The following is a 25,266-nucleotide window of genomic DNA, read 5'->3' on the forward strand; positions in this document are numbered from 1 at the left end:
CTCATGCCAAAGAAAGGGGATCACTAGAAAATGGTAGTTGGAGTGAGTTGTTAGCAAAGGCGAGGCAGTTCTCCCATCTTCAAGAAAATGTTCATGCCATCCCCTTTTGATATTGCTCAGTTTGATTTTCCCATTTGATAGTTCAATGAGCATGACATGACACAGCTTCTACACCACAAGAGATATGCATATACCCCCTCGTTTCATTGATTTTTCAACCAAGGGCCGCCCACCAATGTCTGCACATTTCACAAAACTTTACCTACAATTTGGCAGTGTGAGGACTTCACATGGATATTACTCTTCACCATAAATGCACTGTTCTCATGAAGTCACAAGTATTAGTGTTTTACTCATGTCATTGAGCTGAGGTACAATTTTTTTTCAATGCATACACAAACAAGGTTAATATAAGTGGTCTATGATCATCAAGCATCTGCCACAGTATGACTCAAATACAGCTACACTTTCAGTCTCATTCTAAGCATCTCAAAATAATATTTCTGGTTGAGTAAAATCTACTGACATTGTGCCGCTGGAAGGGTAATGCCATAAATGGGGCAAAAGGTTGGAAATTTCCAGAAGACCCATGATGGCTAAGCTATGTTCTTCACACTTTTGCTGAAGCCTTCTGCTTGTTGTGCTTGGCAAACCAGACATCGCTTTTATCTTCAGCCATCGCCTGAAAATAAATTAGGGTAAAAGATTAAGAGCATGTACTCTGTGATAATGCAAAGTATTGTTTCATTTGTATAATATTTCTAAATACCAACCTTATCCAGCAATGCATTTCCACTGGGGTCCATCTGGGAGAGTTGTCTGAATGCCTCATCTCCCACAAAGCAGATCTCATGGGCATCCTAGAAGACCACAGTTATGTGAGAATTTATAATGAATCAAGTCTACCCATGTTAATAATTTGGTAAGGCACTCACTGGATCAGCCAAAATGACCACTTCTACTGTTGCCTTCCCAGGGGTGTCCAGGCTAACCAAGGGAGTAAGGATTTTCTGGTTCTCTTTTGTCATCAGGGCTTCAAGATCTGCCAACTAAAAATAATAAAACAAATAGTTGAATATTGCTTTCTGTGTGCATGTATGTAAAGAATCAGTGGGGCAAACAATTTAAAGCATTGTATAGACCACTTTGTTTTGCCAACTTTGCCGCACAAGGGTGATGTGCGCAAGTTGGTGGCAGAACAAGGGGGAGTTTTTATAGAACGGCAGAAAAAATAGCCTCTATTTACAGTGGCTTACGAAAGTATTCCTCCCCATTGGCATTTTCCCTATTTTGTTGCATTACAACCTGGTATTAAAATCGATTTTTGGGGGGGTTTGTATCAGTTGATTTACACAACATGCCTACCACTTTGAAGATGCAAAATATGTGAAACAAACAATAAATAAAAGACAGAAAAAAAATCTGAAAACTTGAGCGTGCATAACTATTCACCCCCGCCCCCTTCCAAAGTCAGTACTTTGTAAAGCCACCTTTTGCAGCAATTACAGCTGCAAGTCTCTAGGGGTGTCTAGAAGCTTGGCACATCTAGCCACTAGGATTTTTGCCCATTCTGCAAGGCAAAACTGCTCCAGCTCCTTCAAGTTGGATGGGTTCCGCTGGCGTACAACAATCTTTAAATCATACCACAGATTCTCAATTGGATTGAGGTCTGGGCTTTGACTAGTCATTTCAAAACATTTCAATGTTTCCCCTTAAACCACTCAAGTGTTGCTTTGGCAGTATGCTTAGGGTCATTGTCCTGCTGGAAGGTGAACCTCTGTCCCAGTGTCAAATCTCTGAAAGACAAACAGGTTTCCCTCAAGAATTTCCCTGTACTTAGCACCACCCATCATTCCTTCAATTCGGACCAGTTTCCCATCCCTGCCGATGGTGTTCTCGGGGTGATGAGAGGTGTTGGATTTGCGCCAGACATAGTGTTGTCCTTGATGGCCAAAAAGCTCAATTTTAGTCTCATCTGACCAGAGTACCTTCTTCCATATGTTTGGGGAGTCTCCCACATGCCTTTTGGCAAACACCAAACGTGTTTGCTTATTTTTTTATTTAAGCAAAGGCTTTTTTCTGGCCACTTCTGTAAAGCGGTCCCATGGACAGATACTCCAATCTCCGCTGTGGAGCTTTGCAGCTCCTTCAGGGTTATATTTGGTCTCTTTGTCACCTCTCTGATTAATGCCCTCCTTGCCTGGTCCATGAGATTTGGTGGGCAGCCCTCTCTTGGCAGGTTTGTTGTACCATTCTTTTCATTTTTTAAATAATGGATTTAATGGTGCTCCATGGGATGTTCAAAGTTTTGGATATTTTTTTATAACCCAACCCTAATTTGTACTTCTCCAGAACTTTGTCCCTGACCTGTTTTGAGAACTCCTTGGTCTTCCCGGTGCCGCTTGCTTGGTGGTGCCGCAGACTCTGGGGCCTTTCAGAACAGGTGTATATATACACTGAGAACATGTGACAGATCATGTGACACTTAGATTGCACACAGGTGGACTTTATTTAACTAATTATGTGACTTCTGCATCCAAAATAGTTATTTTGCTAAGATCACAACCAAATATAATCGTAGTGACTGTTCAAGCAAGAATCAAAACATAATTGTATGCGTATGAGAACCCAAAAAAAGCCTTTGTTGAATGGGCGCAGATGGCGATGGCTTTCTTACTGCAGCCAAGAGTCGGGCACATCTGCGCGTGATGTCAGTGTGTCATGTACTGGAAAAGGATCTATTACTTCACCTGCTCACGTGGACAAGAGAACGCTATCCGCCCGAAGGCTGTCCCGTGATCTACTGTCCCACCAATGTTGTGAAGCTCTAGTTTACACTGCAAATAGAGAAAAACACACACCTAGCATTAGCACCATCTTATCAATTCATGCAAAAACAGTCGCATTCTGAGTGTAGAACACAGGAAGCTGCTGAGGGGAGGAAGGCTCATAATGTCCGTAACGGAGCAAATGGAATGGCATCAACCACATGGAAACCTTTTGTTTGATGTATTTGATACCATTCCACTCCAGCCATTACCACGAGTTCGTCCTCCCCAATTAAGGTATCACCACGAACCTGAGTGTCTGCGAATCCCATCAGCACAGTCTTCTCCTCATCTCTCTCTATCACCTTCATCCCCAAAAGGGAGGACCAGTAGTGTGTTGATTTCTGCAGGTCAGACACTGCCAGACACACCTTCTGTACAGGATCTTTAAACAAGTGAAAAACAGATACACATTCACAATATACAGGTACATGCCAATTTAAAGGAAACGAGGGACACAAAGTATTCTGAAAGCAGGTGCTTGCAAACAGGTGGGGTTCCTGAGTTAATTAAGCAATTAACATCCCATCATGCTTAGGGACATGTATAAAAATGCTCAGTTGCCCATTATTTTGGCTACCAGAAGAGATCTGTCTTTACTGAAGACTCATCTCTTCAGTGGGTCATATGATTGAGTGTCGTCTGGCCCAGGAGTGTGAAGGTGAACGGAAAGGCTCTGTTGCAACGAACCGCCCTTGCTGTCTCTGCCTGGCTGGTTCCCCTCTCTACACTGGGATTCTCTACCTCTAACCCTATTACAGTGGCTGAGTCACTGGCTTACTGGTGCTCTTACATGCCGTCCCTAGGAGGGGTGCGTCACTTGAGTGGGTTGAGTCACTAACGTGATCTTCCTGCCTGGGTTGGCGTGTGACTTTGATCTGTGACTTCGAAAGAGGGCTATCAAAGGAGCATAGGCGTTTTAAAGGGGTGGGTGTGTGTGTCAGACACCAGATCTCAACCCAATTGAACACTTATGGGATATTCTGGAGTGGTGCCTGAGACAGCATTTTCCACCACCAACAGCAAAACACCAAATCATGGAATTTCTTGTAGAAGAATGAAGGTCACATGCCTCCAATAAGTTCCAGACACTTGTAGAATCTATGCCAAGGCATATTGAGGCTGTTCTGTCAGGTTGTGGGGACTCAACACCCTATTAAACACTACGTTAGTGTTTACTTTATTTTGGCAGTTACCTGAATATAAGGAGTATTCATATCTAGACTGGTTCCAGATCTGTTTGTGCTCTTGCCTACTCCATGCAAGCCAAACATGGCATGGCAAGGATTGGCATGATGGCACAAACAGACTGTTACCCAGGTTAATTCATTTCCTCCTGGACTTTAAAATAAACATGGTCTACTGCTCTACTTTACAGTATACTACAGCAATGATCTTCTGTGCAAAGCAATGTTGACCCACCATTAGGAGGCTGTTCTTTGTCCACCAGGTAGAAGCGATAACCTCCTGGAGCCTCAGCCAGATAGAGGGCCTTTCCAACCTCAGTGAGGGGCCAACCAAGCCGCTTAGCATTACTGACAGCCTGGCTAGACTGCAGAGTCAGACCCTGAAATTGAGTGAGGATTGGGTTAAAAAGAATATACATATATGGTTGTTCATGAACAACCATTCACTTACCAGGAAGTCATTGCCAAGGCGATATTCTCCCACTCCATAATTGTAGGTCAGCTCAGCCGCAAAGTGATCATCTTCTGGACCAAAGCCGACCATTGTCTTGCTCCATTTTCCATCATAAGGGCTTAACTCACACAAGCAAGTAGGGCATCATGAGAGAAGGAGTGACCGTATTGTTAGACAAGTAATTCAAACAATCCATTTTCACAAGAGGTGTTTACAGACCAAAGTCCGTTACAAGGGGAGGTTTGAACAGTAAAGTTGACAGCCTGCATACCCATTACAAGTGGCCTTGCATCCTTCTTCAAACTCTTCGTGACGCAAAATCTGAAATCAAATCAGTGATTTTGACAAAACAGTGATCTAGTCCCCAATATCACGTGTTTACAGAACAATGAACAACATTGAAGAACAATCATAACAAAATAATGCAACAGTGGTACACTCTGTGCAATGTTTGAGGATGTTCTACGAAAGATCGGAACATGTACCTTCATGCCGAGCACATCTCGGTAAAAGGTGGCCGTTTTGCTTCTGTCACCCACTTTGAAAACAAAATGCAAGGCTCGACTCAAAGCCATGTTCACCCAGTGAGTTTGCTATGTACTATACGGTTATATATCACGCTCAGTTTGTCTACGTTGATTGAGGAGCCTTGCAATCGATCGCTCTGGTATCGATTCTATGGAAGACAACATTTTCGGTACACTTAAAATTATTTGCAACTCAATCGCAGATCCAAAATCTATCTCAAGATAACGAGGAGTATTTAAATTAAAAGTTAAGCATCTAATATTGTTTTACAAATCAGTATTACCAACATAAAATATGTTTTACTTGGATTACACACCCCCCTTTATAATGGTATAAACCAACCAATCGCCATACTGTCGAACGTTATCACGCTCTCTTCTTGCTGTTGTAGCAAAGATGGCGGCGTTCGTGAGAGGCATGTTTTGGCATAATCTTGTAGCGGAACGAAGTAATATTCTGAAAAAACGTAACGACTGCATCGTAGATTCAAAGAGATACGTGCGAGCATTGAAAAGGAGGCCTGTGAAGGTGTTGTATCCTGATAGTGAGACGACCTCTCCAACATCGAAACACAGGTCAGATCAAATAGTCAACAAGCAGTCTCAAAAAGTTGCGTCCAAAATGAGGGAGTCCACTGTCAACGCCATTTTAAAAAACGAGACCACTAATAAACGTGTTAGCAGCATATCATGGAGTGCCAGAAATGGCAATGCACCCACAACGTCGGAACATACAACCAATCTGAAGGACCAACTCGGTGGCCTCAAATTCGAAAGGGCCTTACCTGGTGACAAAAGATTGGCGTAAGTCTCAGTGCATGTTGGCTATCGACCCTATGTTATATGTTAGTTGAGTGAATATATCCTATTTAATTATAGTGGCCAGTAGAGGTCAAGTAACTACGGGACTGTTATGTATGTTTGCTTGTAGGCTTAGTTTGTTAGCTGATGTTCAGCCCAGATATCATGACCTCTTTTCCCCTCGCTCCATCTCTCAGGAGGGTCGTGAGTGTGGCTTGCTCCAGGACGTTTCGGGAGCACCAGGGTAAGATCCTGTTGGAGGGGAGACGCCTGATCTGCGATGCCCTGGCTGCTGGAGCCAACCCTCAGATGGTGTTCTTCAGTTCTGTGGACAGACTGTGTGATCTCCCCTTGGATAAACTGAAGAGGGCCACTCTGGTCAAAGTCAAGTTTGAGGACATCAAGATCTGGTCTGACCTTGTAGCTCCACAAGGAGTGATCGGTATGATGGGCTGCATGTTTTCATTTTCAGAATGCTTTTGAAGTTCTACATATATATTGTTGAGAATAAGTACTGTATATTGACAACGCTTACCCCTTGTAGCCATATTTTCTCGGCCAGACCCATCCCGGCTGACATTCCCTCAGGACCAGCGTGGTCAGTCTGTGCCGCTGTCCCTGATCTGCGACAACGTGCGGGACCCTGGGAACCTGGGCACCATCCTGCGCTGTGCTGTTGCTGCAGGCTGCCACAATGTCCTGCTCACCAAGGGTATGTCATGATGATAAGCTGGGAATGGGCATAATCCAAGTCAATGATGCCATTTCGAGTGGAGCTGATAGTGAGGAATTGCTGTGTATAAACCTGTGCACTACTCTGAATGTGTCTTTCACTAAGTATCTTGTGTATGTCTATTTTCACAGGTTGTGTGGACGCTTGGGAACCTAAGGTGCTGCGAGCAGCGATGGGTGCCCATTTCCGCCTTCCCATCTTCCCCAGCTTGGACTGGGACGACATTCAAAACCAGCTGCCAAAGTTGGTGACTGTCCACGTGGCAGACAACTGCAGTGGCTCTGAGAGAGAAGTAGCTGAGGAAGCAAACCAGTCCAACAAACCTTCAAAGATGGGGGAATATGGATGGGTGAGTAGCAGGCCTAATTCTAAAGGCATGCGCTATAAGGAATATGAATCAGATTTCGACTATAAGGAATATGAATCAGATTTAGACTCCGAACTGTCACTTCCAAGAGTGGAGACCAAGTTGTACCATGAGGGCTGGGCTCAGGGGAACACTGGTCTTGTGATAGGTGGAGAGACTCATGGACTGAGTCTAGAGGCTGTCCAATTAGCTGAGAAAACTGCCGGTCAAAGACTGTTTATCCCTGCGGTCCCTGGAGTGGACAGTCTCAACTCCGCCATGGCAGCCAGCATTCTCCTATTTGAAGGCAGAAGGCAACTGTTGAACCTAATGGAGACGTCTGGGAGGAAAGCTAAGTCTAAGGTGCAATTTCCATGATCCATCCATTGGAATCCATTTGGAGTGTAATGGACATGGTATTCCTGGTGTTGGTCACTTTTTCCATGCATACATTCTTGGCTGCACCTCATCATGTCAGACTGAATCATATGGATGAATTTAATTTACATATTCAACTCTCAGCTAATAAGTGAAGTAAAATGAGTGACATTTCACATTGTGGAAAATCTGTGTTCTTTCCTGTCTGCATATTTCCTCTATTGTCTTCCAACATTCCTGCCAGTGTGGCTTTAGAAGCTTCACTTAGTCTCCACACGCAGTTGGCCTCTAGATTTCCTGTCAGTTGACTGTAAACTGCTGCCATGAAAGATGACTGCTTAATCTCTATACTGGACATGTGCTAAGTGTGTCTGTTTAGCAAGGGAAATAATCTGTCCATCTAACAGGCCCGAAAGCAATTATCATAGTAACCACAAGGTGGCACCTGAAGCAACTTCTGAGACCTTTTACTGTATGTTATGAAGTTGTACGGTTAAAAAAAACAGTACTGCATGTGAAAGGTGTGAAATACTTATGTTTACAGTATAAGAAAACTATGGGTTGTGTACAAATGCCTGACATCAAAGAACACACTTGATTTTGATTTTTAAAATTAGAAATATAAATGGAAACTACATTTCTGGAGTCATTATATATAAATAATGCACACATGTAGAAGTGATACCAAGCTAATACTGTCTAAAATACATTTGCTCCCAATGGAATAAAACTGGCCTCATGGATAGTGGAAGTTGACAACATAAGACAATTGTGCTTAACAGTGAATTTTAATGGCTGTGAAGTCATGACTAGAGACAACCAGGGAGTGACAAATGTAAATTCATACTTCCAACACTTAGTTGCTAAGGTGGATTTTAATGCCATTTTTGTGCCTTCAAAAATATCTGGCCTTTTCAATAGATGGGATCTTCACAGAAAATCCTCTTAAATGTCATGGTGGTTGAGATGGAAACTTAACAATTGGGTAGAGCTGACTATCACTCACTTCATTGTAGAACAAGACAATTGAATAGTATTTGAAATCCCATGACACACAGCCAGATGCAATACAAAACAACCTTTTAAACCAGGGAAATCTTAACATTTCTGCAGCACCTTTAAAACAGAACAATAAGACAGTTACATTAAACTGAAGTTCAGGACATTTTCTGCACTGCATGTGTAAATTACAACTATAGAACTTAGAAAATTTGTTGCAATCATTTTATTCTTTCTCAGCACATTTTGGAAAACAAAAGCAATGTGGGTTCAGCAAAGGTAATAAAGAGACATTGTGACATGTCAAGTCCATTGGGTCAACATTGTGTGGTTTCTTCTAGTTTCAAGAAATTATAATGAAACTGATTAAAAAAAAGCTATTGGAAGCAAAAAAGCAACAGAATGTCCATATTACTGTCGGGGCTGTAGTCAATGCAAGGCACCACAGGAGAAGGAGAAGACTCCATGAGAGAAAGACATATCTAAAAAAAGGTAATGTCTGTAAAAAGTGAACTTCCTCTGACAGAAAGGGGGGAGAGGAGGCTGGTGGTGGTAACTGGGAGGTCAGGGTTTGACGGAGGTTATGGGTTTCGGTCCCGTAGGTTTCTAGGTGTGTCCCCCAAATGGCACCCTGTCCCCTATATAGTGCATTGCTTTTCAAAAGTAGTGCACTATATAGGGAATAGGATGCCATTTGGGACAACGACTAGGTGTGCTCTCTAAATGGGCTCTGGTTTGAGCTTCTCAGCCAGGAAGTCTTGGACAAAGGTCTCCACCACGGCCGGTGTGATCTCCTCCACGTCCTTAACGTACTTGGCCCGGGCAGACATGTCCAGGATGGTGAGCAGGGGTGCTGCCTCTGGGAGGTTGGTGTAGTCACGCAGGGAGTCACTCATGTCATCCTGGGAACACAGACAGGTCAGTCATGATCATATGACAATCTTGCCTACCAGCTGACTCTCATCTGTCTATATGCGGTAGCAATTATGCCTGGGAAATAAGTTGTATGACAATCACATGAAGTAGACTAGCCTACATATTATCAACAACAGTTTATCCTGTGTGTCATGCAAAAGCAATTGCTAGATAACTACTAGCATCCTTATGACTGAATATAAAAACAATTGCTTCAATCAGTTATGACTTGATATTGGTAATAAAACTGGGACAGCACACAAGATGAACTATGCCACACATTCACAACTACAAGGTGATAGTCTCAATGTCTGCTTGGTTTTGAAGACTGGGGACCTCTCCTCTCTCTCCTCCTGCAGTGTGCCCAGCTAGCCGGGGGGGAGGTCCAACATCATCCCTCCAAAGCCTCACTCAAGGACTACAAGGCTGGGAAGCTTCAGACACATCACAGCGTGTATGCGTGGGAGGGAGAAAGAAAGCGGGAGTGTTGTATTCCTTCATACCTGGTGAGGAATAGTATAAAAGGGCGTGTGGTGAAGCTTTGACGACAGAGTTAGTTGGGACAGAACTATGTCACTACCTGAATGTCTTTTTACAAGCCCTCAAACACAGATCCCAGGCTTGATCTCACCATTTAACAAATGGGAATTACAGATGGGGCCTAGAATCATAAGACAGCAGGAATAACTCACTATAACACCACAGCAGACAGGCAGCAGCTCCCCAGCCCACTCACTTGGAGGGGCAATCAATTATTCAGAGAGAAAATAACAGCCACTTTTTGGCAATACTTGCAATAGCATGTCATTTCAGTTAGTAAATCAACAAAGCTGCATTAGTTCCAGTCAGTCAAGACTTTTGTTTTATGAGAGGTCGCACATTTCAGCTTTGTCATTTACCAGATGCTCTTATCCAGAGCGACTTACAGAAGAAATTAGTGTTAAGTGCCATCCTCAAGGGCACCGACAGGCACCAACGCTTTTAACCGCTAGGCTACATGCCGCCAGATTAGTATCTAACGTCAACTGAGATGATCTCTTGCTTCCTCATGACAGGATGAGCTGACTTCCTATCAACTAAGCCCTCTGGGTGAGAGAGGCTTGGCAGAGATCGAAGATAGAACAATTTCATATGGAAAAGATTATTTAAAAAATACAGATGTTACAGGAAAAGACCACAGGGTGGCACTGTCACAAGATTGGCACTCATTAAATCACAGCTTTTCAAATGTTTTCCGTTTTTGGACTAACGTTCCTGTCATCTGGCAAAATGGCAGTAAAACGATTCAAACTAAAAATGGATTAAACTGCACTATCAGTTCTCAGACCTCTCAAAGAGCAGTTTGGTCGATTTGCTACTTAAAATGGACAAGTATGTATGCCAACAAAGTTTGACCTCAACTTGTTGTAAACCTGCTAGCAGAACAGTTTATCCTGTGGCATGTAAACTCTGGAGAGCTCAATTCTTCTGAACCTCTAAAATCTGATCTAGGAGCAGAACATTGAGTCTTAAACCTATTAAAGTTCATAAAAATATCAAATGAAAGTAATTGCTACACTTATGAAGATGATTCATGTAGCCACAAGCTACATTCTCAAGCTTTAAAAATCTGTGACTCCACACATCCTCCTTAAAGGCTTCTCTTGCAAGCTCAGATTGAAGATACATCCTCGGGCATCGCCTTAGAAAGGAACCTCAGAAAGAGAAACCACAGAGGAGTCTGTCAGCGTGGCCTCCCAGCCTTTTAGATATGAAGAGATGTAATCTCCCTGGCTGTCTTCTTCTCTGTGGGAAGTCTTGCATCTTCCTTTGTGTGGCTGCTAACCCTGTGTAAACTGTTCTTCATAAGAAGCAACCAGTCCGGCCGTGAAAGAAGGAGGGAGACAGAGAGAGAGGCCAGTCCCCGCCCTCTCCAGCCCAGTTCTGAACACAAAGAGTCGCTCTGCTATGTCTGGCCTGCAGTCACTGACTGACTGCCGTGATAAGGCTTGTGTGTGTGTTTACCGTATGGAACCTACTGCTGCACAATGTCAGGTAGAAGTCGACCGATTTATGATTTTTCAACGCCGATACAGATTATTGGAGGACCAAAAAAAGCTGATACTGATTTAAATAAAAAATAAAAAAATTCGGCCAATTTTTATGTATTTGTAATAATGACAATTACAACAATACTTAATATAATACATCAATAAAATCAATTTAGCCTCAAGTAAATAATGAAACATGTTCAATTTGGTTTAGATAATGCAAAAACAAGGGGTGGAGAAGAAAGTAAAAGTGCAATATGTGCCATGTAAGAAAGCTAATGTTTAAGTTCCTTTCTCAGAACATATGAAAGCTGGTGGTTCCTTTTAGCACAAGTCTTCAATATTCCCAGGTAAGAAGTTTTAGATTGAAGTTATTATATGAATTATAGGACTATTTCTCTCTACACGATTTGTATTTCATATACCTTTGACTATTGGATGTTCTTATAGGCACTTGAGTATTGCCAGTGTAACAGTATAGCTTCTGTCCCTCTCCTCGCTCCTACCTGGGCTTGAACCAGCAACACATCGACAACAGCCACCCTCGAAGCAGCGTTACCCATAGCTCCACAAGAGCTGCGGGAACAACTACTTCAAGTCTCAGAGCGAGTGACATTTGAAACACTATTAGCGCGCACCCCGCTAACTAGCTAGCCATTTCACATCGGTTACACCAGCCTAATCTCGGGAGTTGATAGGCTTGAAGTCAAAGCGCAATGCTTGAAGCATTGCGAAGAGCTGCTGGCAAAACGCACGAAAGTGCTGTTTGAATGAATGTTTATGGGTATGCTGCTGCCTACCATCGCTCAGTCAGACTGCTCTATCAAATCATAGACTTAATTATAACATAACACAGAAATACGAGCCTTAGGTCATTAATATGGTCGAATCCGGAAACTATCATCTCAAACAAAACGTTTATTCTTTCAGCGAAATACGGAACCGTTATATATTTTATCTAACGGGTGGCATCCATCAGTCTAAATATTCCTGTTACATTGTACAACCTTCAATGTTATGTCATAATTACGTAAAATTCGGGCAAATTAGTTCTCAACGAGCCAGGTGGCCCAAACTGTTGCATATACCCCGACTCTGCGTGCAATGAACGCAAGAGAAGTGACTCAATTTCACCTGGTTAATATTGCCTGCTAACCTGGATTTCTTTTAGCTAAATATGCAGGTTTAAAATATATACTTCTGTGTATTGATTTTAAGAAACGCATTGATGTTTGTTTATGGTTAGGTACAGTCGTGCAATGATTGTAGGATCAGTAATCCTTCTCACCCCCCCCTTAAATGATTTAGATGCACTATTGTAAAGTGGCTGTTCCACTGGATGTCAGAAGGTGAATTCACCAATTTGTAAGTCGCTCTGGATGAGAGCGTCTGCTAAATGACTTAAATGTAAATGTATGTAATGATTGTGCTTTTTTCCGCAAATGCGCTTTTGTTAAATCATCCCGTTTGGTGAAGTTGGCTGTCTTTGTTAGGAAGAAAGTCTTCACATAGTTCGCAACGAGCCAGGCGGCCCAAACTGCTCCATATACCCTGACTCTGTTGCAAGAGAAGTGACACATTATCCCTAGTTAAAATAAATTAATGTTAGCAGGTAATATTAACTAAATATGCAGGTTTAAAAATATATACTTGTGTATTGATTTTAAGAAAGGCATTGATGTTAATGGCTAGGTACACGTTGGCGCAACGTCAGTCCTTTTTCGCGAATGCGCACCGATTCTGTGCAACGCAGGACACGCTAGATAAACTAGTAATATCAACCACGTGTAGTTAACTAGTGATTATGATTGATTGATTGTTTTTTTATAAGATAAGTTTAATGCTAGCTCACAACTTACCTTCGCTTCTTGCTGCATTCGCGTAACAGGCAGGCTCCTTGTGGAGTGCAATGAAAGGCAGGTGGTTAGGGAGTTGGACTAGTTAACCGTAAGGTTGCAAGATTGAATCCCCGAGCTGACAAGGTAAAAATCTGTTGTTCTGCCCCTGAACAAGGCAGTTAACCCACCATTTCTAGGCCGTCATTGAAAATAAGAACGTGTTCTTAACTGACTTGCCTAGTTAAATAAAGGTGTTCAAATTTGACAAATATTCAGCCAAATCGGTGTCCAAAAATAACCGATTTCCGATTATGAAAACTTGAAAATCGGCCCTAATTAAATCGGCCATCCCGATTAAATCGGTCGACCTCTAATGTCAGGTTTATTCTGCCCAATGTAGAGGGACTGTGGCATTCAACAGAGTAGATGACTGTCATCAGACAAGGACCTTCAAAGATAAGAAGCTCCCATTGGCCAGACGGCCCGGGCAGCAGCCTACTGATTGGTCAGCTTGAGAGTTCTCCAGGCATTGTAAAATTCAGGATACAATTGGCACAGCGATATGATTGGCTGAACAATGACCTATCAGTCTGTATCAATGGGAGGCTGGAAACCCATGTCACTGAATCAAAGGATAGGATATAGGCCATCTAGACCCTGTATGTTTACACACTTTGTAAGATAACTCCCTTGTAAAGCGCTGTTAGATCTTGTGAAAAGTGTTATGTAACATATTATTTAATCAGTAGGTATATGGTTGTCCTAAATGACAGGGATTTGCCTGTGAGGATATTGGCTTCTTGATAATTGTTTAATTTCTTCTAACTGTTGAACTCTACTGCCAGTAAGGTAAACAGGAGACAAGTGTTTCTATAAACGCCACACTGATTGGACATAAATAACTAGTGGAGGCCAACCTGTCTGGCTCACAACACAGTGTGACACAGGCCTCGTACTTTGAACCCTAGGGTCAGGGAGGTTAGCAGGTGAGACTGGCAGCAGACTAAACTACTGTCAGGATCTCCTATTCCTGGTTATACCTGGGAAGAGTCAAGGCAAAGACAACTAGACCCTAAATATCCCATTGAGTCAATTATATAGAAAATACCGTCAATAAAATAAAAATAAAACAATATACACAAAAGTATGTGGATGTAACCGATGTGAAATGGCTAGCTAGTTGGCGGGGTGCGCGCTAATAGCTTTCTATGTGTGCAGAGGATCCCTGGTTCGAGCCCAGGTAGGGGCGAGGAGAGGGACAGAAGCAATACTGTCCCATTGATGCTGTTGACCCAGATCACTGGTTGCTGCGGAAAAGGAGGTCGTCAAAAGGGGGGTGAGTGTAGCCGATGTGAAATGGCTAGCTAGTTAGCGTTTCAATCGGTGACGTCACTCGCTGAGACCTTGAAGTAGTTGTTCCCCTTGGGTAATGATGCTTTGAGAGTGGCTGTTGTCTATGTGTGGTTCCCTGGTTCAAGCCCAAGTAGGGGCTAGGAGAGGGACGGAAGCAATACTGTTACATGGACACCCCTTCAAATTAGTGGATTCGGCTATTTCAGCCACACTGGTTGCTGACAGGTAGACAAACATTGGCAGTAGAATGGCTTTACTGAAGAGCTCAGTGACATTCAACGTGGCACCGTCATAGGATGCCACCTTTCCAACAGGTCAGTTAATAAAATGTCTGCCCTGCAAGAGCTGCTCCGGTCAACTTTAAGTCAAATCAAATCAAATTTATTTGTCACATACACATGGTTAGCAGATGTTAATGCGAGCGTAGCGAAATGCTTGTGCTTCTAGTTCCAACAATGCAGTAATAACCAACAAGTAATCTAACTAACAATTCCTAAACTACTGTCTTATGTACATATTCTTTATCCCCTTACACTGTGTATAAGGATATATGAATGAGTGATGGTACAGAGCAGCATAGGCAATATACAGTAGATGGTATCGAGTACAGTATATACATATGAGATGAGTATGTAAACAAAGTGGCATAGTTAGTGGCTAGTGATACATGTATTACATAAGGATGCAGTCGATGATATAGAGTACAGTATATACGTATGCATATGAGATGAATAATGTAGGGTAAGTAACATTATATAAGGTAGCATTGTTTAAAGTGGCTAGTGATATATTTACATCATTTCCCATCAATTCCCATTATTAAAGTGGCTGGAGTTGAGTCAGTGTCAGTGTGTTGGCAGCAGCCACTCAATGTTAGTGGTGGCTGTTTAACAGTCTGATGGCCTTGAGATAGAAGCTGTTTTTCAGTCTCTCGGTCCCAGCTTTGATGCACCTGTACTGACCTCGCCTTCTGGATGATAGCGGGGTGAACAGGCAGTGGCTCGGGTGGTTGATGATCTTTATGGCCTTCCTGTAACATCGGGTGGTGTAGGTGTCCTGGAGGGCAGGTAGTTTGCCCGCCAGGATGCTCTCGATTGTGCATCTGTAGAAGTTTGTGAGTGCTTTTGGTGACAAGCCGAATTTCTTCAGCCTCCTGAGGAAGAGGCGCTGCTGCGCCTTCTTCATGATGCTGTCTGTGTGAGTGGACCAATTCATTTTGTCTGTGATGTGTATGCCGAGGAACTTAAAACTTGCTACCCTCTCCACTACTGTTCCATCGATGTGGATAAGGGGGTGTTCCCTCTGCTGTTACCTGAAGTCCACAATCATCTCCTTAGTTTTGTTGACGTTGAGTGTGAGGTTATTTTCCTGACACCACACTCCGAGGGCCCTCACCTCCTCCCTGTAGGCCGTCTCGTCGTTGTTGGTAATCAAGCCTACCACTGTTGTTTCGTCTGCAAACTTGATGATTGAGTTGGAGGCGTGCGTGGCCACGCAGTCGTGGGTGAACAGGGAGTACAGGAGGAGAGGGGAGGAGATGTTGTTACCTCCCCTCACCACCTGGGGGCGGCCCGTCAGGAAGTCCAGTACCCAGTTGCACAGGGCGGGGTCGAGACTCAGGGTCTTGAGCTTGATGACGAGCTTGGAGGGTACTATGGTGTTGAATGCCGAGCTGTAGTCGATGAACAGCATTCTCACATAGGTATTCCTCTTGTCCAGATGGGTTAGGGCAGTGTGCAGTGTGGTTGAGATTGCATCGTCTGTGGACCTATTTGGGCGGTAAGCAAATTGGAGTGGGTCTAGGGTGTCAGGTAGGGTGGAGGTGATATGGTCCTTGACTAGTCTCTCAAAGCACTTCATGATGGTAGTCGTTTAGCTCAGTTACCTTAGCTTTCTTGGGAACAGGAACAATGGTGGCCCTCTTGAAGCATGTGGGAACAGCAGACTGGTATAGGGATTGATTGAATATGTCCGTAAACACACCAGCCAGCTGGTCTGCGCATGCTCTGAGGGCGCGGCTGGGGATGCTGTCTGGGCCTGCAGCCTTGCGAGGGTTAACACGTTTAAATGTTTTACTCACCTCGGCTGCAGTGAAGGAGAGACAGCATGTTTCCGTTGCAGGCCGTGTCACTGGCACTGTATTGTCCTCAAAGCGGGCAAAAAAGTTATTTAGTCTTCTTGGGAGCAAGACATCCTGGTCCGTGACTGGGCTGGATTTCTTCCTGTAGTCCGTGATTGACTGTAGACCCTGCCACATGCCTCTTTTGTCTGAGCCGTTGAATTGAGATTCTACTTTGTCTCTGTACTGACGCTTAGCTTGTTTGATAGCCTTGCGGAGGGAATAGCTGCACTGTTTGTATTTGGTCATGTTACCAGACACCTTGCCCTGATTAAAAGCAGTGGTTCGCGCTTTCAGTTTCACGCGAATGCTGCCATCAATCCACGGTTTCTGGTTAGGGAATGTTTTAATCGTTGCTATGGGAACGACAGCTTCAACGCACGTTCTAATGAACTCGCACACCGAATCAGCGTATTCGTCAATGTTGTTATCTGACGCAATACGAAACATGTCCCAGTCCACGTGATGGAAGCAGTCTTGGAGTGTGGAGTCAGCTTGGTCGGACCAGCGTTGGACAGACCTCAGCGTGGGAGCTTCTTGTTTCAGTTTCTGTCTGTAGGCAGGGATCAGCAAAATGGAGTCGTGGTCAGCTTTTCCGAAAGGGGGGCGGGGCAGGGCCTTATATGCGTCGTGGAAGTTAGAGTAACAGTGATCCAAGGTTTTCCACCCCTGGTTGCGCAATCGATATGCTGATAAAATTTAGGGAGTCTTGTTTTCAGATTAGCCTTGTTAAAATCCCCAGCTACAATGAATGCAGCCTCCGGATAAATGGTTTCTAGTTTGCAAAGAGTTAAATAAAGTTCGTTCAGAGCCATCGATGTGTCTGCTTGGGAGGGGATATATACGGCTGTGATTATAATCGAAGAGAATTCTCTTGGTAGATAATGCGGTCTACATTTGATTGTGAGGAATTCTAAATCAGGTGAACAGAAGGATTTGAGTTCCTGTATGTTTCTTTCATCGCACCATGTCTCGTTAGCCATAAGGCATACGCCCCCACCCCTCTTCTTACCAGAAAGGTGTTCGTTTCTGTCGGCGCGATGCGTGGAGAAACCCGTTGGCTGCACCGCTTCGGATAGCGTCTCTCCAGTGAGCCATGTTTCCGTGAAGCACAGAACGTTACAGTCTCTGATGTCCCTCTGGAATGCTACCCTTGCTCGGATTTCATCAAACTTGTTGTCAAGAGACTGGACATTGGCAAGAAGAATGCTAGGGAGTGGTGCACGGTGTGCCCGTCTCCGGAGTCTGACCAGAAGACCGCCTCGTTTCCCTCTTTTTCTGAGTCGTTTTTTTGGGTCGCTGCATGCAATCCATTCCGTTGTCCTGTTTGTAAGGCAGAACACAGGATCCGCGTCGCGAAAAACATATTCTTGGTCGTACTGATGGTGAGTTGACGCTGATCTTATATTCAGTAGTTCTTCTCGACTGTATGTAATGAAACCTAAGATGACCTGGGGTACTAATGGAAGAAATAACACGTAAAAAAACAAAAAACTGCATAGTTTCCTTGGAACGCGAAGCGAGGCGGCCATCTCTGTCGGCGCCGGAAGTACATGCCAGAAGTGATAAGTGCTGTTATTGTGAAGTGGAAACGTTGAGGAGCAACAAAGGCTCATCTGCGAAGTGGTAGGCCACACAAGCTCACAGAACCAGAAAGCAGAGTGCTGAAGTAAGTAAAAATACTCACTACCGAGTTCCAAACGGTCTCTGGAAGCAAAATCAGCACAAGAACTGTTCGTCGGGAGTTTCATGTAATGAGTTCCCATTACTGAGCAGCCGCACACAAGCCTAAGATCATCATGCCCAATGCCAATTGTTGGCTGGAGTATTGTAAAGCTCGCTGACATTGGAATCTGTGTTTGGTGGATGGCAGGAGAATGCTACCTGCCCAAATGCATAGTGCCAACTAAAATTTGGTGGAGGAATTAATGGTCTGTGGCTTTTTTGTCATGGTTCGGGCACAGCCCCTTAGTTCCAGTGAAGGGAAATCTTAACACTACAGCATACAATGACATTGTAGACGATTCTCTGCTTCCAACTTTGTGGCAACAGTTTGGGGAAGGCCCTATCCTGTTTCAGCATGAAAATGCCCCTGTGCACAAAGCAAGGTCCATACAGAAATGGTTTGTCGAGATCGGTGTGGAATAACCTTTTTAAATGCAATTTTTAATTTGACCTTTATTTAACTTGGCAAGTCAGTTAAGAACAAATTCTTATTTACAATGACGGCCTACCAAAAGGCATAATACCTCCTGCAGGGATGGGGGCTGTGATTAAAATAAATATAGGGCAAAACACACATCACGACAAGAGACAACACTACATAAAGAGAGAACTTGACTAGCTTGCTTAGTGCCCTGGCTTCAACCCCATCGAACACCTTTGGGATGAATTGGGAGTGCCTACTGCGAGCCAGGCCGAATCGACCAACATCAGTGCCCGACCTCACTAATGCTCGTGGCTGAATTGAAGCAAGTCCCCGCAGCAATGTTCCAACATCTAGTGGAAAGCCTTCCTAGAAGAGTGGAGGCTGTTATAGCAGCAAAGGTGGGACCAACTCCATATTAATGCCCAAGATTTTGGAATGAGATTTTTGACGAGCAGTTGTCCACATACTTTTGGTCATGTAGTGTACTGATAGAAACATTCATAAATTACAGTAGACATCTTAATTGCAATCACACATCAATCAATCCCCATTCATTTTCTGTGTGAATAGGCTGTCTTCTAATTGTCCTACTGTAGGTTGCCAGTCAGTTTCTCTCAGCCCCTGTGTGACACAGCGGGGTAATGAGATCCCCTCATTTTCTGCAGGCCAGGCTCTCCCTGTGGGTCTGCCAGCATAGTGCTGTCTCACTGATAAACCTTCCCCAGCAGCTGGCAGACAGGGCCTGGTCTAGCCACATGCAGGCAGGCCTCAACCAGGCCAGGGCCCTGTAGGCTGCATGGGGGTCCATCATGTATAACAGAGAGCCCAATATAACAGCCCAATGGGCATAAGCGATCCCAATGGGTCCATGGCAGGGAGTGATATCTAACAGGGTATACACAGGCTGCATCCAAAATGGTACCCTATTCCCCATAGAGCTCTGGTAAAATGTAATGCACTATATAGGGAGTTGGGTGCCATTTGGGACTATCCCAGTCTGGAACAGATCCAGTGCTGGTGAAGACCCAGCTACATGTAACCCAGACGATGAGAAGAAAACTGTACCTACCTGCTATAGACTACCAGGGGTGCCAGATTGAACATGCACCTAGAAAGCATTCATTAGAATGGGTTGAGTCCGGATGAACAGAAATACCATTTAATATGCAATAAATCCCCAAAACAAGTGAACAGTAAAGAGCGAGGGTGTTAGTATCTTGTCTTAGCCCCAGCGCCTGTCTGTGACATGTGAACGCGTCAGTCCTTCGATCTGTCTGTGGCCGTGGCATTTCAAGGCTGTCATGAGAGCCGTGTGGCCTCAGGCAGATGGTCAGACAGGACAGAGAGGGAGCACCTGTGCAGTCCCCCATGGCTGAAACCTAGACCATCTGACATGGGACAGCGTCCTGACCTCCCCGAGCTCTGAGCCCTGTGAGCAGGGGAGAGGAGGAGAAGGGGAGCTAGCTAATCTGGTAATTATAGCTGCCCCTGCTGCTAACTCCACAAGTTCCAGAAAGGATGAGAAGGAAAAACAAGAGATAACAAGAGTTAAGATAATTCCATGATCCCTCCTGCACTGAGGGCTGACGGAAGGATCGAGGGGAGATATAGGATTCGGGAGGGAGAGGTGCACAGCTGTTCTGCAGATAGAGGGAGAACAGCTATCATCAGACAGACGGCCAGCTGAATTCTGGGCCATAGGCCGTGTGGTGTGTCTCACATAAAAGTGAAAGGGTTTCATCCCTCAGAAACTGCCCCTCTGATATTATACTGTAGCTTATCTTTATATTTATTTTTTAATTTAACCTTTATTTAACTAGGCAAGTCAATTGAGAACAAATTCCTATGTACAATGACGGCCTAGAAACAGTGGGTTAACTGCCTTGTTCAGGGGCAGAACGACAGATTTTTACCATGTCAGCTTGGGGATTCAATTAGGCAACCTTTCGGTTACTGGACCAACCCTCTAACCACGAGGCTACCTGCCACCCCAACACACACACACACATTTGTGTGTCGGTTGGTGTTCTCTACCAGAGGATTATGATATGTGATAACTAAAGCAGATGGAACATCATACCAGAGCATAGCAACAAGCAATCACACACAGAGGCAGATGCCCACAGTAGAGATGTACAGTACACAAGACAAGAATGCAAAACAACTAAAACACCAAAAGTGAAGACAGATTTCATCAGGTGTGAATATTCTCATCTAGGTCAGCTGGAGGTGTGTGTGTGTGCATGTGTCCACTATCTAACCTCTCCAGCCACGAAGAAGAGCAGTGGTGTCTCCTCCTCCTTGGCTTTGTACTTAGCCATGATCTTCTCTGCGATTGGCTGGATCAGCTCCTTCGCCGGCTCCAGCTCTCCCTCCTCCTCCGCATCTGAACAAGAGAGAAACACAGGTGTCAAATGTATGAAAAGAGGATAAAGAGTAAAGGTTGAGAGAGATAATATGTGTGTGTGAGAGAGAGAGTGAGACAGAGGAGAGCGAAAACTGGGTGTGAATGCATGAAGACCAGCGAGAGGACAGGATGAAGAGAGAAAGGCCAGAGAGAGGGGACAGGATGAAGAGAGAAAGGCCAGAGAGAGGGGACAGGATGAAGAGAGAAAGGCCAGAGAGAGGACAGGATGAAGAGAGAAAGGCCAGAGAGAGGGGACAGGATGAAGAGAGAAAGGCCAGAGAGAGGGAACAGGATGAAGAGAGAAAGACCAGCGAGAGGGGACAGGATGAAGAGAGAAAGACCAGCGAGAGGGGACAGGATGAAGAGAGAAAGGCCAGAGAGAGGGGACAGGATGAAGAGAGAAAGGCCAGAGAGAGGGGACAGGATGAAGAGAGAAAGGCCAGAGAGAGGGGACAGGATGAAGAGAGAAAGGCCAGAGAGAGGACAGGATGAAGAGAGAAAGGCCAGAGAGAGGACAGGATGAAGAGAGAAAGGCCAGAGAGAAAGGCCAGCGAGAGGACAGGATGAAGAGAGAAAGGCCAGCGAGAGGACAGGATGAAGAGAGAAAGGCCAGAGAGAGGGGACAGGATGAAGAGAGAAAGGCCAGAGAGAGGGGACAGGATGAAGAGAGAAAGGCCAGAGAGAGGGGACAGGATAAAGAGAGAAAGGCCAGAGAGAGGGGACAGGATGAAGAGAGAAAGGCCAGCGAGGGGACAGGATGAAGAGAGAAAGGCCAGCGAGAGGACAGGATGAAGAGAGAAAGGCCAGAGAGAGGGGACAGGATGAAGAGAGAAAGGCCAGAGAGAGGGGACAGGATGAAGAGAGAAAGGCCAGAGAGAGGGGACAGGATGAAGAGAGAAAGGCCAGAGAGAGGGGACAGGATAAAGGAGAAAGGCCAGAGAGAGGGGACAGGATGAAGAGAGAAAGGCCAGAGAGAGGACAGGATGAAGAGAGAAAGGCCAGAGAGAGGACAGGATGAAGAGAGAAAGGCCAGAGAGAGGACAGGATGAAGAGAGAAAGGCCAGAGAGAGGACAGGATGAAGAGAGAAAGGCCAGCGAGAGGACAGGATGAAGAGAGAAAGGCCAGAGAGAGGACAGGATGAAGAGAGAAAGGCCAGAGAGAGGACAGGATGAAGAGAGAAAGGCCAGTGAGAGGGGACAGGATGAAGAGAGAAAGGCCAGAGAGAGGGGACAGGATAAAGGAGAAAGGCCAGAGAGAGGGGACAGGATGAAGAGAGAAAGGCCAGAGAGAGGGGACAGGATGAAGAGAGAAAGAAAAACAGCCATGAGAAAAAGGAGAGAAATAATGTGCAGGACGGGAGGAGAGAGGGGGTGAGTGAACAGACAGATGTACAGATGAGTGAGGAGACGGGGTGAGTGAATGGACAGATGAGCAGATGAGTGAGGAGGCAAACGGAGGAGAGCAGATGGTCTGTGGTTGAGCCCTTTGGATCTGATCTTAGGGTGGCCTGAGGTCATCAGTGTCCACCCGGTCACTCCATTCTCACATTGCTTTATTATTGTGTTGTCTGGCCTGCTGGCTGTCCTGTCCACTTTGGCCTGAGCCACTTAGCAGAGCATGGCATCCATCTCTGCCATCTCTCTCACTGCTAACAGCTTAACAGACAGACAGACCATTTTCTTCTCATCCTTCTCTCTACCCTACTCTTGCATGTTCTCAAACTTTAAAATAGCTTGCGGCCTTACAACTGATCTGTTCACTTTTACTACTTGCACAATATTCTTTAGAATGTACTACTCTACATAGTCTAAAGGATTGTTTTGGTAGAAACCAGCACTGAATGCTCCTCCATTCACCCACAAAGAGCACGAGGTAGGGCCTCGTGTAGGTGCACGGTAGGGACTGACATTGAAATGGTCATCCACTCATCTACTCACCCACAAAGAGCACGAGGCAGGGCCCCTCGTGGAGCTGCACGGTAGGGACTGACATTGAAATGGTCATCCACTCATCTACTCACCCACAAAGAGCACGAGGCAGGGCCCCTCGTGGAGCTGCACGGTAGGGACTGACATTGAAATGGTCATCCACTCATCTACTCACCCACAAAGAGCACGAGGCAGGGCCCCTCGTGGAGCTGCACGGCGTTGGACTCGCTGAGCTCCAGTACAGGCCTGGGGTGCCAGGGGAAGAGCCGACACTCTGGGTCATTCAGCACCTCCACACGGCCCTGTCGTGTGATCATGTGACCTTCCGTGTCCAGCAGAATAAGGGTGGGAATACCTGGGGAGGGAGGGTGGGAGAGAGGAAAAAAGAAAGTGAGAAAGATGGAAACAGGGAGAGAACAATCATGAATTGAAGATCTTGCTACTCTGCCACCTCACCCTCCTATTCTTCCATGTTTTCCAGTTACTCTCACCACATATGGCTGTCTCTCTCCCACTGTTTATCTGTGTGGTATGGAGGAGCTTAAAGTCCCTCAGAGGCTCTGACCTGCCTCTGCTCTCTCTCTCTCTCTCCATCCATTTCTCTGCTCAGACTCCCGCTGCGTTCCCTGTTCAGGAGATTTTTCATAACGCCCGACCCCTTTCTCTCCCACAGTCTTTCAGATTACAATCTCACTGCCGTATTAAACAGCCTTATCAGAAACAGACAGAGTGCATAGTGTGTGTTTGGCTGGGAGGAAGGGTGGGGGTGTGTGTGTGTGGTGATGGGTGGGTGCCAGTGTGAATAACAGGGGTTTGATTGGGGAAGCGGGGCAGTAGACTAGTCCTGCAAGTATTCTTAACATTCAGGCAGAAAAGGCAATGAGCCAGCACCTTGACTACAACCACACTACTCCCCTGTGGACGGACGGACGGACGGACGGACGGACAGACTTGATGGTGGGGGCATTAGCGAGAGACGGGGGTGGGGGGTAGGTTATAGAAAAAAAGCCTTGGGAAGAAGGAAAAAAAGGCAGAGCGAGAGAGAGAAATGACCCTTACTCAGTGAGCGGGACAGTAAACTTGATTACCAGCCCACATTCCTTTAGCTTGAGGGCTATCTGTTCACTGTTCCCTACCCAGCACAGAACAGCACACAGTAGAGCTGGCTGCCATTAGGCCGCTTCTCCACATCAACACATAATTTGGCCAGACAGTTAGTGTTTGATACTCACTCTGAGCCTCATGTCCAGGAGGACTACAGTATATGAGTACAGGAGGAGACATCAGAGATAGTGTTGTACCTTGTATTCCGAAGAGTCTGTTGAGTCGTGATCGTCGGGCCTCGTCTGAGTATGGGACTGCCAACCAAGGCATCTCACTGAAGTACTGCTGAAAGGACTCCTCCGACCTGCGTTGGTTGACAAACACAAAACAACCCTTAGAGCCACTGTCAACTCTGTTTATTCAGTCGATTCAAATGTTTGTCCATTAAAATAACATCAAATGGACCAGAAATACAGGCTAGACATTGTTCATGTTGTAAATGACTATTGTAGCTGTAAAAGGCAGATTTTTTATGGAATATCTACATAGGCCCATTATCAGCAACCATCACTCCTGTGCTCTAATGGCACGTTGTGTTAGCTAATCAAAGTTTATCATTTTAAGAAGGCTAATTGAACATTAGAAAACTCTTTTGCAATTATGTTAGCACAGCTGAAAACTGTTGTTCTGATTAAATAAGCAATTAAACTGGCCTTCTTTAGACTAGTTGAGTATCTGGAGCATCAGCATTTGTGGGTTTGATTACAGGCTCAAAATGGCCAGAAACAAATAACTTTCTTCTGAAACTTGTCAGTCTAATCTTGTTCTGAGAAATGAAGGCTATTCCATGTGAGAAATTGCCATGAAACTGAAGATCTTGTACAATGCTGTGTACTACTCCTTCACAGAACAGCGCAAACTGTCTCTAACCAGAATAGAAAGAGTGGGAGGCCCCGGTGCACAACTGAGTGAGAGGACAAGTTCATTAGAGTGTGTAGTTTGAGAAACAGACGCCTCACAAGTCCTCAACTGGCAGCTTCATTAAATAGTACCCGCAAAACACCAGACTCAATGTCAACAGTGAAGAGGCGACTCCGGTATGCTGGCCTTCTAGGCACTCAACATGCCATTGGAACACAGGAGTGATGGTTGCTGATAAATGGGCCTTTGTACACCTATGTAGATATTCCATTATTATTATTATTATTAATATATATATATATATATTT

At 44.9% G+C, this 25,266-nt stretch overlaps 3 protein-coding genes across 5 annotated transcripts in view; 1 reads left to right on the top strand and 2 right to left on the bottom strand.

Moving 5' to 3' along the window:
• Window positions 1-332: 332 nt before the first annotated feature.
• Window positions 333-5,123, bottom strand: LOC135552933 (glyoxalase domain-containing protein 4-like). Of its 2 annotated transcripts, none has more exons than XM_064984888.1 (9): window positions 4,955-5,123; window positions 4,741-4,790; window positions 4,467-4,587; window positions 4,251-4,380; window positions 3,080-3,213; window positions 2,751-2,837; window positions 936-1,049; window positions 774-860; window positions 333-682 (listed from the first exon to the last, which is right to left on the bottom strand). In XM_064984888.1, exons 1-9 carry the CDS (start codon window positions 5,042-5,044, stop codon window positions 611-613), a joined length of 885 nt encoding a protein of 294 aa, XP_064840960.1. In that variant the 5' UTR covers window positions 5,045-5,123; the 3' UTR covers window positions 333-610. The 2 variants fall into 2 exon arrangements, with proteins under 2 accessions (XP_064840960.1, XP_064840959.1); XM_064984887.1 differs by having other exon boundaries at window positions 4,251-4,395; window positions 4,955-5,120.
• A 250-nt stretch (window positions 5,124-5,373) lies between these two features.
• Window positions 5,374-9,728, top strand: mrm3a (mitochondrial rRNA methyltransferase 3a). Of its 2 annotated transcripts, XM_064984883.1 has the most exons (5): window positions 5,374-5,800; window positions 5,995-6,239; window positions 6,342-6,509; window positions 6,662-6,879; window positions 9,528-9,728. In XM_064984883.1, the coding sequence occupies exons 1-5, from the start codon at window positions 5,394-5,396 to the stop codon at window positions 9,711-9,713; spliced, it is 1,224 nt and encodes a 407-aa protein (XP_064840955.1). In that variant the 5' UTR covers window positions 5,374-5,393; the 3' UTR covers window positions 9,714-9,728. The 2 variants fall into 2 exon arrangements, with proteins under 2 accessions (XP_064840955.1, XP_064840953.1); XM_064984881.1 differs by lacking the exon at window positions 9,528-9,728 and having other exon boundaries at window positions 6,662-8,574.
• LOC135552931 (nucleoredoxin) overlaps window positions 8,575-25,266 on the bottom strand; it is a 91,095-nt gene continuing 74,403 nt past the window's right edge. Inside the window, exons 5-8 of the mRNA XM_064984884.1 lie at window positions 24,295-24,401; window positions 23,169-23,348; window positions 20,919-21,043; window positions 8,575-9,155 (exon numbers count right to left, since the gene is read on the bottom strand). Coding sequence (XP_064840956.1) covers window positions 8,973-9,155; window positions 20,919-21,043; window positions 23,169-23,348; window positions 24,295-24,401 — 595 coding nt within the window. The 3' untranslated portion in view covers window positions 8,575-8,972. The remainder of the gene's footprint in view (window positions 9,156-20,918; window positions 21,044-23,168; window positions 23,349-24,294; window positions 24,402-25,266) is intronic.

Source organism: Oncorhynchus masou, chromosome 13 (genome assembly GCF_036934945.1).
Source record: "Oncorhynchus masou masou isolate Uvic2021 chromosome 13, UVic_Omas_1.1, whole genome shotgun sequence".
In the NCBI taxonomy this organism is placed as follows: Eukaryota; Metazoa; Chordata; class Actinopteri; order Salmoniformes; family Salmonidae; genus Oncorhynchus; species Oncorhynchus masou.

Bases quoted from the DNA above. Each gene is read 5' to 3' on its own strand.
- mrm3a (XM_064984881.1), top strand. From the start codon at position 5,394: ATGGCGGCGTTCGTGAGAGGCATGTTTTGGCATAATCTTGTAGCGGAA. The intron at 6,240-6,341 runs GTATGATGGGCT...TACCCCTTGTAG, and splicing joins AGCTCCACAAGGAGTGATCG to CCATATTTTCTCGGCCAGAC. The intron at 6,510-6,661 runs GTATGTCATGAT...CTATTTTCACAG, and splicing joins CAATGTCCTGCTCACCAAGG to GTTGTGTGGACGCTTGGGAA.
- LOC135552933 (XM_064984887.1), bottom strand. From the start codon at position 5,044: ATGGCTTTGAGTCGAGCCTTGCATTTTGTTTTCAAAGTGGGTGACAGA. The intron at 4,588-4,740 runs GTATGCAGGCTG...GTGTGAGTTAAG, and splicing joins TGCAAGGCCACTTGTAATGG to CCCTTATGATGGAAAATGGA. The intron at 4,396-4,466 runs GTAAGTGAATGG...ACTCAATTTCAG, and splicing joins GCCTTGGCAATGACTTCCTG to GGTCTGACTCTGCAGTCTAG.